Source organism: Leuresthes tenuis, unplaced genomic scaffold (genome assembly GCF_036924035.1).
Source record: "Leuresthes tenuis unplaced genomic scaffold, fLeuTen1.0.hap1 SCAF_9, whole genome shotgun sequence".
NCBI lineage: Eukaryota > Metazoa > Chordata > Actinopteri > Atheriniformes > Atherinopsidae > Leuresthes > Leuresthes tenuis.
In genome coordinates this window covers 11,936,178-11,947,740 of record NW_027325363.1, presented here as the reverse complement: position 1 = coordinate 11,947,740, position 11,563 = coordinate 11,936,178, and the positions used below count along the sequence as shown (strand labels likewise).

At 40.3% G+C, this 11,563-nt stretch overlaps 1 protein-coding gene across 1 annotated transcript; it reads left to right on the top strand.

The window, feature by feature from the left end:
• The first annotated feature begins 7,919 nt into the window (after nt 1-7,919).
• On the top strand, nt 7,920-11,292 carry p2ry1 (purinergic receptor P2Y1). Its single transcript, XM_072392327.1, has 2 exons — nt 7,920-8,211; nt 8,461-11,292. Exon 2 carries the CDS (start codon nt 8,484-8,486, stop codon nt 9,540-9,542), a length of 1,059 nt encoding a protein of 352 aa, XP_072248428.1. The 5' UTR covers nt 7,920-8,211; nt 8,461-8,483; the 3' UTR covers nt 9,543-11,292.
• The last annotated feature ends 271 nt before the right edge of the window (nt 11,293-11,563 follow it).

Below are 11,563 nucleotides of genomic sequence, written 5' to 3'. Positions count from 1 at the left end.
AATACCTTTGCCTCATTGATCAGTTAACTAAGCTTTTGACATATTTATTTAGTTTGGGAAACAGTTAGCAAATTGTATTTGCACCACAGTCTCCTTTCAAAAATGCTCAATTATCAGCCTTCACAGTAAAAGACTTGGCTGGCAGAATGGTAGTCTGGTGCTACATTACTGTGATATTTCCACTGAGCAGACAAAATGACCTTCTCTCTGCTTGATAGAAAACCTTTGTGACACTCATTTGAATTGATAAGACTAGCGAAAAGTCCGCTATTCAATGTGGAGCAGCAAAAGTAAATTATATCTTGCCATTTGGTTATGACAGGTGGTGGATCTGTGAAACACAGATAGAGTGAGTAGAAAATGGAAAGAGAAGGGAGATTAAAGAAGAAGATATTGTGGGGTTTAGGCCACATGTAGAGTTGGTCATAAGGTTTGGCCTGTTGATCACAGCTGCAGTCTAAGGAACCCTGGGGAGCATCTGACCTTTGTGTGTGTGTGTGTGTGTGTGTCTGAACTGTTTGCAGAAAAATAAAGGGTGCACCTGACTTAACTGACCTTTCTTTCAAGGTCTATTTAATGTGAATGTGGGGCAATGATATCAGATGAGGTGCTGAGCATGCCAGTGAAAACGATTCAAAGGCACTGTAATGACTTGTTTACAAGAAAAATTGCAGTAATCAGATCTAATTATGTCTGCATGAATTCATAATTGTGCACATTTTTGCAGATTTTTTAAAAAGGAAAAATTTAAATATCACATCGACATAAGAATTCAGACCTCCTAATTTCAAATTCAAATTGTTGCTCAAATTTTTTTCCTTATCTCTTGACCAAGCCATGAAGTAGAAGAAACTGCCTTCAGAGCTCAAAGTCCTGAATGTGTTAAGGGACAGTTCCGGGTAAGGCTAGAGAAAGTTTCTGCTCCAGTTTCTGCTTTTGTTCCTGAAACCAAAGCATCCCCCATAAATCTGCAGTGAAAGGAGTTTTAATCATCCAGGACTCTTCCCGAAGCTGGATAATCAGCTAAAAGGGCTTTCATAAGAGAGGTGAGAAGAGCTTGATGACCACTTTGGCTAAGCTCAGACATCCTGTGAGAGGATGGGAAAATTTTGTACCAAAAAAATGTCACCGTAGCATTCCACAAGAAAAGAGTGAAATATTTAGTAAGACCAAGATAACATTTTCAGGACTGATGAAAAGCAGTTAACTATAATACTTTATGATAATATTGTCATGTCCAGCCCTTGTGGTGCTCAACATCTGGCCAGTACCACACCAACAGAGAAGCATTGCAGTGGCAGCATCATGAGGATAACGAAACTGGTCAGGTGAAGGTACCAAAGTAGAGAGATATTCGTCTATTAGCTGTACACACTTTTATCCTGTCGTGTGTCAGCTCCTCTAACAAATCATAGACAGTTGGCTAGTCCATTGCAGACCTAACACAAAAAGACAGACAACGATACTCACACAATCGCCTCTGACAGGAGGCCAAAGCTGTTCAAAAGAAAACGCGCAAGGGCAAAGGCCGCAGTCAAATACTGTTGCATGGTTGGACCTGAAACCTTTTTACTTTTGAGGTGGTCTGATGTGTCTGCCCGTGTGCATACGGTCAGTTAATTACATTTAAAAAGATATTTGTCATCTAGTGGTCATGATAGCATATGAAGGAAACAATGTGGTGTCCATGACCGCCATGTTGGAAAATGTGTGTTTTTTTAGCCCTAACCCTAACCCTAACCAAATAATTTCATTGTATAAACCCAACCAGGAAGTGACAAAAGTCATGCAATAGAGGGAATATATGTTTTTCTGGATGATACCTCACACAAAGGCCCATGGTTTAAAGCAAAGTGCAAAACTGCTCCATCCAGCCGCACCTCCTTGCTTCTTATAAGGACTTTCTTGTTTGTAAACGAAGGACTTGAGAATAATGTATGCTCTGAAGTGAAAATACTCAACTGAGTCATATTCCCTTCTTCCACTTGTAGTGGTGGTACTATACTAGACATTGTTCGAAGCTTAATTGAAAATTTTCCCATCACAGTGGTATGAGCAAACAACCAGCGCTTGTAGCTTTATCTGAGTCAGTGGAGAGGAAATATGGAAAGGCATGCAACAAATGGTCAGTCCAGCTGGAATTATTCAGGAACCCAGGCTGAGCCAGAGGTTCATTCCATCCAAGAGAGCAATAACCCCAAACTTAAAGACAAAACTAAAGTAGCTTACAAACAGCTCTGTCAAAGTACTTCAGTGATACATGCCAGAAAATTGACTTTAACCTAATCACACCTCTCTGGATATCTAAAATTGGATGACAGAACCTGAGGGGATCTGTGGTAAAGAGTAGCTTGTTGTGTCATACTCAGGGTGCTTCAAATACTTATTCAGTAAAGGGTCTGAAATGTTAATGACATTTCTGTTTTCTCTTTCTTCTTTTTGCGTTCATTTGGGGTCACCTGGCAAGTCTCCTGTAACAACTAGCTCAGAATGTATCTGTCTCTTTAGCAGCTGAACAATCTACTAAGTTCCCTGGCTAATTGTGCACTTTGTAGTTTGCAGTGAGTTTCGAAAAGTCTTTTATTCAAACCTGCAGTGAGTGAAAACAATGAAGATTTTCATAGTGTGCTTTAAAACTGCTAGAATTCCTCTCAGTGCTCAGGGGACCTGCAGAGCTGTGTTATAATTCTTGATCACTATCAACATCTCTTCACATGTTGCAAAACTACAAAGATCCACAGTTAGTATAAAAAAAAAGCTTGAAAGCAGTAGCTTTTAGTTAAACGTTAGCATCATAAAAAGTGAATACTTAGATACACTCTTGTAGAATAAATTCACAGATCACCCGTAAAAAGAAAGTTCTGAGAATTATTATAAGGTGTGCAGGGTTGTGAAAAAACAGGGGTTACAACATGTTTCTGTTCATGTGGATTATGATTGTTAGCCCTGCATTAATTGTGAAAGTTTTGCATTTTCAACTATCTTTCAAGTGTTATACTGTAACTACCAGCTTTCAAAGCCTAAATGCAATATGTCTTTCTGACTATGAGACCTGCTGCTCCAACAACTTCACACACAACATTAACATTTCGATCGTGATCATACTATGTTTGGTGCTAAGTTTATTTTCTGAGGGATCCGTGCAGCATCATTACAGCAGGGGTCCCGCAGGAAGAGAGTCAAGCAGGCTATCAAATATGCCATTGCAGGAAATATACCTAAATGTCTACCAGACCCTCCACATGGAGGTCCAGCAGTAATGGGTGTTTAGGCTAGAAACGCAGAGTTAGAAAATATAAGCTGCTGAGACTTACAATATTTATGCAACTCTTTGTTACACTCAAGTCACCATCACTCCTTTGGTGTGCAGGGAAGAGTTGGGTATGTGATGGCAAGCCTGAATGAAAGGCAAAGTGTGAAAAACATAAAAGAGGGACTGGAGAAGGAAGCTTAACGGTGGAGTAATGCACCATGACAGAATAGGAGAGTCAAATGGAGAATTCATTATTTTCCAGCCAAGACTGTGGGAAAGCTGATAAGAGAGATCAAAACCAGCCAAGATGTTCATCAGAATCATGTGTACATTGCTCTTGTTATGGGCATGGGATGAGCCTGGAATTGGATAAAGTGGTTAAAAGGAGCCCTTGTAAATTGAATAGGAAAAAAGAGATATTCATAAAATGGGCATGAGGACAGACAAAGGTACAAGGAGAACAAAGAAGTAAAATTGGGGTACATGTGCTGCAGCTCAGCAGATATAAAGGACTTGAAAGCAAAGTGGAAAATTGTTTTCTCACAAAACCGTTAATTTGTCAAATTAGATTTTCCCTCTGTGACAGATGTGTCCTAAAGTTAGTATGCTGATCTGCTTTGGAGCCTGATTTTCTTTTCTTGGTGTTGCAGAGACTCGGCTTCATCACAGCTAATGGAAATGTCACAAGCAAGAAATGTTGTTCAATGTTGTTTTATGGGTTGTCAGAAGGGCCAACAAAGAGAGATGTAAAGAAATACAGGTTATACACTGAACATCAATCACAGGTTATCAGTTTATAGACAACGAGAAAAAGTTCACTGTTACAGCTGCGAAATAACAGCAAGCACTTGTTATGGATGTGTACTCTGTCTCACCTGAATCTCTCAAGTTATGACCTGTTTTCAAGTGCTTGCAGGGATGTCATGCTTAGCACGCTCTTTTTGCTTTTACACACTTTTGACCAAATGGAGCACTGGATAGGAAGGTTTGTAAAGGAAATAAGTGATCCATAAGCTACACTCAGTCAGGCCAAGGGAACTGCAGAAGGTAATTTCAACTTTGCCCTTATCTAACTTCACACCTGGAAGCATGTGAAGTGCAGTGCTGCTCGCCCTGACATGGACTGGTTCCGATGGGAACACCTGACTCACCAAAACCTGTGATAGCGTGAGCACAGAAAATCAAAGTCACACCAGCTTTAAGATGAACTGTGGCTTTTTTTCATAACTTATTGGAGACATTTTTGCCATTGGGTTTGCATATTTCCTCAGAGAGTGGACCGTAAAAAACTTTAATGGGGTAACAGTAAATGCAGCATTGCTAACTATGTGGCGATGGGTCGAACACATAAACACTATACCAGAACCCATTTAAAAAAAAAATCAAATCAAATCTGTGAACTTCAGCTAAAAGCTGCCCATTTAAACATTAATAATAGCCTCTAAAAGATTTTACAAAAACGGAAAGGAATGGACAGACAGTAGAAACTGGGGTTAATGGAGTGAATATACAAAAGAGGATTTACAACATGATTTCGAATTGTTTGAATTAGGGTTTGTCATTACATCCATTAATTGTTCCTATCTGCAGGAAGAATACACCCATAAAAAAGCCCTTGACAATTTGTTGTCCTTCAGGAAGCTCCTCAGTCCATATTAAACCCCAATAAGCCTTAAAACTGTTCTAAAAGAGATGATGAAGAAGATGTCCTCAGTCTTCAGAAACATTTTACAAACGAATAATTCACTGTAAAGAATGCAAGTTCCATCTGCTCCAACATGGTCCAATGGCATCGGGATATAAAAAGCACACCACTTTGGGCACTTTTTGTGTTTCATTTATATGCATTTTATGCTTTTGGCATGTCATTTTATATGATTAAAATCACACACCAAAGTACAGAGCTGGATGTCATCCTCTCACTTTCACAAGTCTCCTCGGAGGGTACAGACTCTGCTGACCTGCTCACTGTGTCTGCATGTTACAACTTTTAATCACAGCCTCAGGAACAGTGAGAAATAAATAAGAACAGGATATCAACACACAACAAGAACCGATGAAACATCTATGGTTTGTAATATAAAAATTTAATTAAATAGGCATTTTTTTATGAGCCTAAGTCAATTGTATTCATCCACATAGCAACTCTAAACCATAATCAATGAGAGATTTTTGCAACCTTTGCTGTGTATTTAGATTTAAAAAAAGGCTTGAAACCAATTTCCTTAACAAAACAAAGCAGCTACTGTATTAGTTTGAGGTGCACTGTCCTCACCAGTGTAGGTGGTTAATACATTCAAATTAATGTTACAGAGAGCCTCCAGCCATGCCCAATACGTCTGTTCCTGTCAGCCTCTAGAGGAGAAAATGGAGGTCAGAGCCAAATGGGATAGGGCATTTGACAGGAGCTGTAATGCAGAAAACCATCTCTTAACTTTGGTCAACCTGCCTTAATTTTTTTTTATTTGACAATATGTCATTAAATTCTTTCTTCTAAAGCATTTTGGCTCTCACATGTCAAACTCATAATCTGTGCTGGAATCTGTTTTGAATTAAGTTTCGTTTTCAGCGCCAACTGCCGCACACTTGCTGTGTTTGCATTGCACAAAAATGGTAAATGATGTGTACTGTCAGAAATCTTCAACTGGTTATGGAGACTTCCAATGCTTTCAGTTTTAATACTGAGACACTTCAACAAGCCTTTCAACAACATATATGTCCGCTACTGCAACTTAATATGGTAGCTAAATAAGCTTAAATGTGAATCCAATCTCTAATGCACTCGGTGACTTTTTGGCTCTTTCAACCGAAAAACATTCCAAGTGAAGTAATTCCGTACATCTCATGGGAATGGACTGCTAAATGGAAACTATGGCAAAATTGTGTCCTCATCTTAAAATGTTAGGTTTCCCCTTATCTTGAGTTATTACATAGCTCTTTCTTTGGCTGTAAATGCTCTACAGACAATAGCAATTTTTATTCTATCACGCTTTATTTCATTTGCACAAAAACTGCCTAGTGGCAATCATGGCACAACTACACGACAAATGCATCTTCTGCTTTTCCTTTTATCAGCGTTTAAGCCTGCAATAAGTGATGATGAGTGTTGAGGAAGGAGCATATTTATTAAATGGAGAGAAAAACATTTGCCACCAGAGACTGTCCTTCTCACAAATACAACCTAAACATACTTGTAGATTGTTTATTCATGCAGGCCAAAAATGCCTATAATTACATTTGAAGAAATGCGATTTTAAGTGGTTGTAATAGCAACTGGATGTGAATTCTAAAAATGACATCCATGAGGGTGACATATTGTGTTGTAAAAATAACTTCTTTTTTTTAACCATAACCATGACTGTTTTCCAACCCAAATATAGTACTTTTGAATTCTAGCTCTAACCAATTATTGTTTTCACCTCAACCTAATCGGAAGGTAATAATAGTGTTTTAGTAAAATGTTGTCATGTTATGAATTACCAAAAAAACGACTTGAGAGTAATGTTTGTTACCATTTGGAAGTGCTCATATCAGCTGGAGGGTGGTACTTTTCAGGGCGCCATTATTGGTCGTATTGCAAGCTACGAACAAACAATCTATCTGATCATTTCGCCTGGAGGACTTGTTGGCTCCCTTAAAACAAGAGTGATCTGTCAGTGAGATGACAAGATAAACAAGTCACGGCTGGTTAATACACACCCTGAAATGCAAAATATTCAGAAGATCTACTGATTTTTTGTCATTTGAGATGAAAGAGAAGATGTTAATTTTCATCGTGTGTTTTTTCCATTTATTTTACAAGCAGGAGATGTGAAATAGCTCCATTACATTATGTGTATGTCTTGGTTTTCATGGCTACATGAAATAAAATACTAAACTGTCCCTCATCAGTTTTATAGGCTACTGATGGACAATAATTCACATTAATTCTATGGTATATTAACATATTCCATTAGAGTATTACCACAGCCTTGGCTCACTCCACTTGCCACTATACTAAAGTTTTCGGTCTTCGTACCATAATAACACTTGGCTCACTCACTCCACATCTTCATCCCTTCACTATTCTCCCCCATCTTCTGTCTGTCTGTGGCCTATGCCAAGTGTCTGCTTTGTCCTTGGATGGGCCACACACCTTAGGCTGACAGAAAATGACCATTTTGATGAACAAAACAGGCATTTGTTCACATGATTCCTCCCAGGCAACCCCATCCTTTTGGTCCAGCCTCCTCCTGAACAACATGCTAAAGAGGATTGCAATGATAACATCATAAGGATGATATAGCCTACCACTGCTTTCAGAACATTTTGGATTCACTGGGTTTTGAGATCTGATGTGTCCCATTGACCCCTAAATGTCAAAGTGAAACAGTAACATTTCTGGCATATTTAATCTTCACATTATTACTGTCTTGTACATATCTGTTCATAGCTTACATGTTTTATACCGTAATTGTTAAATAAACAGCATTGCAAGCGAGTCTTCAATCGATTATGAACGAGAAAAAAAACTTGTTAAAAACGTGAGCGCAGACATTTCTGTAACAATTATGTGCGCGGGCAGGTCAGACCTGATAAGGGTCCAAATGGAGGAGGGCGGAACAGAAACGGCGCGTTTGGACACGGGAAGCAGCTTACTGGTTTTGTGAGTGCGCACCTCCCCTCTCGCTTTACGAAGACAGTTTGCAATTCCTGCCTTTCGTGCCAGAGCCTGCAGCTGTCTCTGTTGCGTCCCACCGCTGCTGTTGTGGGAAAACGTCGCTCTGCCCGACGAGCCAGTAGGAGGACTCATTTTTTCTGCAGAAACTCGAAGGATTTTGCAACTTTTAAAGGATTGCAAGCGTCGTTGGGACACTGAATGAAGGCACCTGGCTGCTGAAACGTCCCGTCCGCGTGTTGAGTGAAATCTTAACAACTGTGAACGCTATAGGAATGTTGAATACAAGTCAATCTCAGCGGTAAGTGTTGTGATACGTCCATCATTCCTTCTTTGAGCACGAAAGTGTTTGTCGCACTGCATGTGGACATTCTGCTAATTTTTTTTCAGAGCTTGCATGTCAAGACCGTGCTGATTTTTTTAAATTTATTATTTAAACCACATTTAAACTGATCCTCTTAATATCTACCCATTGATTTAGTTAAAGACTGTTTTGATACGAAACCGCTAATTGCCTAAACATTAAATATGTCCTTGCCTGCATTAACAGGACCATCCTTTGCCCCTGACACCATGACCACAGACCTGAACTTGACCTCTCTGCTGAACGTAACAGATTACGACAACCACACAAAAGGATGTTCCCTCAAGACAGGTTTCCAGTTCTACTACCTGCCCACTGTTTACATCATGGTTTTCATCACTGGGCTGGTGGGAAACAGCGTGGCCATTTGGATGTTTGTGTTCCATATGAGACCCTGGAGCAGCATCTCTGTCTACATGTTCAACCTGGCTCTGGCTGACTTCTGCTATGTCCTCTCTTTGCCTTTCCTCATCTTCTACTACTTCAACAAAACAGACTGGATATTTGGGGATGTCCTGTGTCGACTGCAGCGTTTTATATTCCATGTGAATCTCTATGGAAGTATTCTGTTTCTGACCTGCATCAGTGTTCACAGATACACTGGGGTGGTGCACCCACTCAAGTCTCTGGGTCGGCTGAAGAAGAAAAATGCGGTCATTACCAGCACCTTGGTGTGGCTGGTCGTGGTTATAGGCATTTCTCCAATTCTGTATTATTCCAGGACTGGTTTGAAGGATAATAGAATCACTTGTTACGACACCACCACTAAGGATGAGTTACCAGGTTATTTCATTTACAGCATGACTTTGACCGTGTTTGGGTTCTGCATCCCTTTCATTATCATATTTTGTTGCTACGGCATGATAGTCAAAGCGTTAATTTGCAACGACATGAACAATGCGCCTCTGCGGCAGAAATCCATCCACCTGGTTATCATAGTCCTCGCTGTCTTTGCAGTCTCCTACCTGCCTTTCCATGTGATGAAAAATCTCAACATGCGGGCCAGGCTGTACTTTCAGAGCCCTGACATGTGTGAGTTCAATAACCGAGTCTATGCCACCTACCAGGTGACGCGGGGGCTGGCCAGCCTCAACAGCTGTGTGGATCCTATTCTTTACTTCCTGGCTGGAGACACCTTCAGGAGGAAGCTGTCACGGGCCACCAAAAAGCCCTCCAGGAAAGGGGACAATGTCATTCAGTCCAAGAGTGAGGAGACGGCTCTCAACAGCCTGGCTGAGTATGTTGAGAATGGAGACCGGAGGCTGTGACTGGGCACCTCTGTGTGTCTGCTTGTGAGCCTCTAGCTTTAAATAAATAAATGCACTGTGTGGACTGAGGAATTTATGTAAAATCTGTCAGATGATGGTTTGAAGAACTGTAGGATAAATACTCCTTTTAACTCTGTGATTACCATCACTTACTTGCAGCCTGTTATTGTACTGTCTTGTATTGTATTATACTCTTAATATAGGAGCCATCACTCTTGCTTTTCCGTTCTTCTCAAGGAGTTAATGTTGTTAACACTTTGGACAAATTGAGCATTATTAGGAGCCAGGCTGGTATAAATGGGTTGTCCTGCCGGCACTAATGTCCTGTTCATCAAATTGTTCAAGCAAAGTAAGATTGAAAATGGACAGCACCTTCCCCAGCCATGGGTTTATGTTAGATCAATAACTATTTAGCAGGCGAGAGCTCGTGTTTAAGGAAATGTACCTGGGATGGCTTTTAGAGGTAAAAGTGAATGCACTGATGCTGAGATGGCTGCATGGATGTGCCGTGCTGACACTGTAATGCACTATTTGCAGGGTCTCTCTGCTCTGCCTATCGATCCTCATTTTATTTTTATCAGTCCTCTTCTTGTTTCTGACAGCTCTGAGGTTTAAGTCAGTACATGCTCTGTTGCTAGTCTTTTCCTCCTTAACCTGTTACCCGACAGAAAAAAGATGACATTTACAGTATTTTATGTATTTTGTGAATTTTTTTTAGGTGTGTACTGTACAGGATGTTGTGACGTTCCAGATTAGTTGTTTTATTAAGTGTTTGTTTCACTAATCCAGAATTTCAGTGCATGAGTCCAGTTACAAATCCAGTATCAGTGAAATAGTGACTCACCACAGCAGGTTCTTAATAGTTGTGTCTTTATTGCAACATTGTGAATATTAGTCACACAGCTTCTCCTGCATTGTGGCTCTATCCACACATTGAAGATTTGTTTGTATGAGATACCTCAAAGTAGATAGTGCACTATGTCTATGTTTGGTAGAAAATCATTTGTATCTGTTGTAAACTTTGTGGAGAAATGATCGTAGAGCTCTCTCCATTAATTTTGTGTAACCATTTGATGTCTGTAGCCTACTAATTCCTGTAATATGGCTGGCGATCAGTGTCAAAGAAAGGAAGTAAATCATTTGTGCAAGATGTTTGGAGCCATGTGCATCTTTGCCAACAAGTTTCTATATTTAAGATATGTCCGACATTGCATTAAGGCTCACATAATTACTCACATTGATGAGTGTATTTAAAGCATTTATGTCATCTTGTTCATTCTTGCTCTGTTGAATGTGTGCATTGTTGCGAGTGAACAAGCCCTGTTGGTTTTAGAGACATTCATGCAGAGTTCTGCTCTTCTTTGTCCTCCACACTGCTGTTGGCTTTCTCTTTTAAACCATCCAGAAGGAAGTGAGCGGACGAGGAAGGAATAAAGAGTGGCACCTTTTTCTCTTGGCAAAGACTAAGACTGCCTTTGTGTCCATCACAATGGCATGGAGTTATTGATGCAGACAGCGGTGTGAAGCTGACGCCGGGAGCCCGCGGCTGCAGTGTTGTGGGCACAGGAAACCAACAAACTCTCCTCCAAGAAAATACCCATGGCTACAAACGGCTTTTGATTTTTTTCTGGCTTTAAGGAGCAAACTGCTAGATGGCCCTGGCAAATGTGTGTGCTGTCAATGTGTTTGTGTGTCTCTGTGTCAGAGAGCGTGAAGGTAATGAAGACCTAAATTCAGTCAGTGGCTGTTATTTCTGTTTGTAAAGGCTGTTTCATTTTCAAAAAGCACCCACTGTGACAGTACCCGGACCATGGACGTATCTATTTGTGGAATGTATATGCTCTGTGTGCACTTTATTAGATGAAAGGGATGTTTGATTCAGCAATGGCCAAAGTGCTTTTGAACCTGAGTGTTGAATCTTGACGTGCAGAAAGTCGGGATGCTTGCCAGTATCCCCTCCCTCCCTTTTCAGCCACCTTTCACCTCTTCTCTCTCACATCCTCCTTTGCTTTTCTGAATGC